This window comes from Rhagoletis pomonella, unplaced genomic scaffold (assembly GCF_013731165.1).
Source record: "Rhagoletis pomonella isolate Grant_MI unplaced genomic scaffold, Rhpom_1.0 Rhpom_scaffold_15279, whole genome shotgun sequence".
Lineage (NCBI taxonomy): Eukaryota > Metazoa > Arthropoda > Insecta > Diptera > Tephritidae > Rhagoletis > Rhagoletis pomonella.
The window spans coordinates 1,416-2,795 of record NW_023473802.1 but is presented as its reverse complement, the minus strand read 5'-3'; the positions used below and the strand labels follow the sequence as shown (position 1 = coordinate 2,795).

Here is a 1,380-nt window from a genome sequence, read left to right as displayed (position 1 = left end):
CACAAAACTGTTTAGATTGGATATCGAAATTAAATTTAGACAAAAGGTTCATCTAATTTATTTGTGTCTATTTGCTATTTTAGATTGCATTAAAATAATCGTTGTTTATCCACTTTTATGCAAACAATTTTTCCCCACAATTTTCCCGCGTTTTATATGTCCCCTGCATTTGTGTATGCACTTACGCAAATTCGCCTTACAAGTGTTTCAAAAAAAACCAAATAAATATGTAAAAAAACATAAAAAGCCGCCTTACAACTCGAAACGCTTCTTGCGGTAATAATAATTGCAAAACATTCGTTTACTTATGTAGGGTAATTGCGTACCGGTGCTGCCGGAACGGCCTTGTGGGTCCATACTGCGGCGCTCATTTTGCGCGCCAATTCGCTGCGAGTAGGCGGAAAAGGAGCGCTCCTGGTCGGGCGTCTGTGGCATGGTGGCAGCCTCATGGTCCAAAATGTACAACTCATCGATGGCAATGTCGCAAATGTAGTGCAAATGCTCTTGGGCGCGATCGATGCGGAAGTAATGTTCAGCGGTGCAGGCTGCAAGTGAAAAGTAAGGAAATAAATTTAAAAAAAATATAGGATTTAAAAAATTGTTTCATGTTGATGTGGTGTACTTACAATCGATGAAGCACCAATCCTGCGACACCTTCGGGTATGTGATCGACTCCTCGAATTTGGCATTGAGTATGTTGCGCACTTGTTCCAAATCGCACTGTGACTCGATTTCCATTTTGCCCAGCTTGTTGGCCAATTTCCGCAACATCTCCTTATCGTAGTGGTGTTGTTCGTATTGCTGCATTGTTATTCGTAAAATCGTCAAATGCAATTTCTCCAAAGGATTCACCCTGCAAGCAATGTAAAGGGCATAGTGTAATAATTTGATAATTATAAAATGCGAGTGCGTTGAAACTCAAATGATAACTTTAAAAAATATATGTATATAGTAATGTACTTTTAACTGAAATATCTTATTTCCTTAACAATTCGATTCGAAATATTCCATCTCAATTTAGCGCAGTGCTGCCTGGGCAGAATCGTAAGATTGGCATTTTGTTGCCGCTTATTGACCTACTTCTATCAGATTACTGCAATGATAAGTTTGTCTGTAAGCTCAATTTGCTGAGTAATGATTCAATTGCATGTTTTATGATGGCAAACAAAGGCCGTCTTGCCAGTTGGTTGCCTTAAGCCATGCATTAGGATGCACATTTCGACATCTAATGGTGAAAAACACACACATATGCATACATACATATGTATGTACATATATGTGCATACTCTTCCAGAGACAACAACTTATAAACATTACATGCCACCAGAAAATACGAGAACACTCCTTTAGGACATGCGAGAATTTTGCCATGCTTGCTGA

General features: G+C 38.9%; 1 protein-coding gene across 1 annotated transcript; it reads right to left on the bottom strand.

The window, feature by feature from the left end:
* Positions 1-237: 237 nt before the first annotated feature.
* On the bottom strand, positions 238-847 carry LOC118757201 (eye-specific diacylglycerol kinase-like). The gene is made up of 2 exons (XM_036491932.1): positions 627-847; positions 238-545 (listed from the first exon to the last, which is right to left on the bottom strand). Exons 1-2 carry the CDS (start codon positions 805-807, stop codon positions 253-255), a joined length of 474 nt encoding a protein of 157 aa, XP_036347825.1. The 5' UTR covers positions 808-847; the 3' UTR covers positions 238-252.
* Positions 848-1,380: the final 533 nt, after the last annotated feature.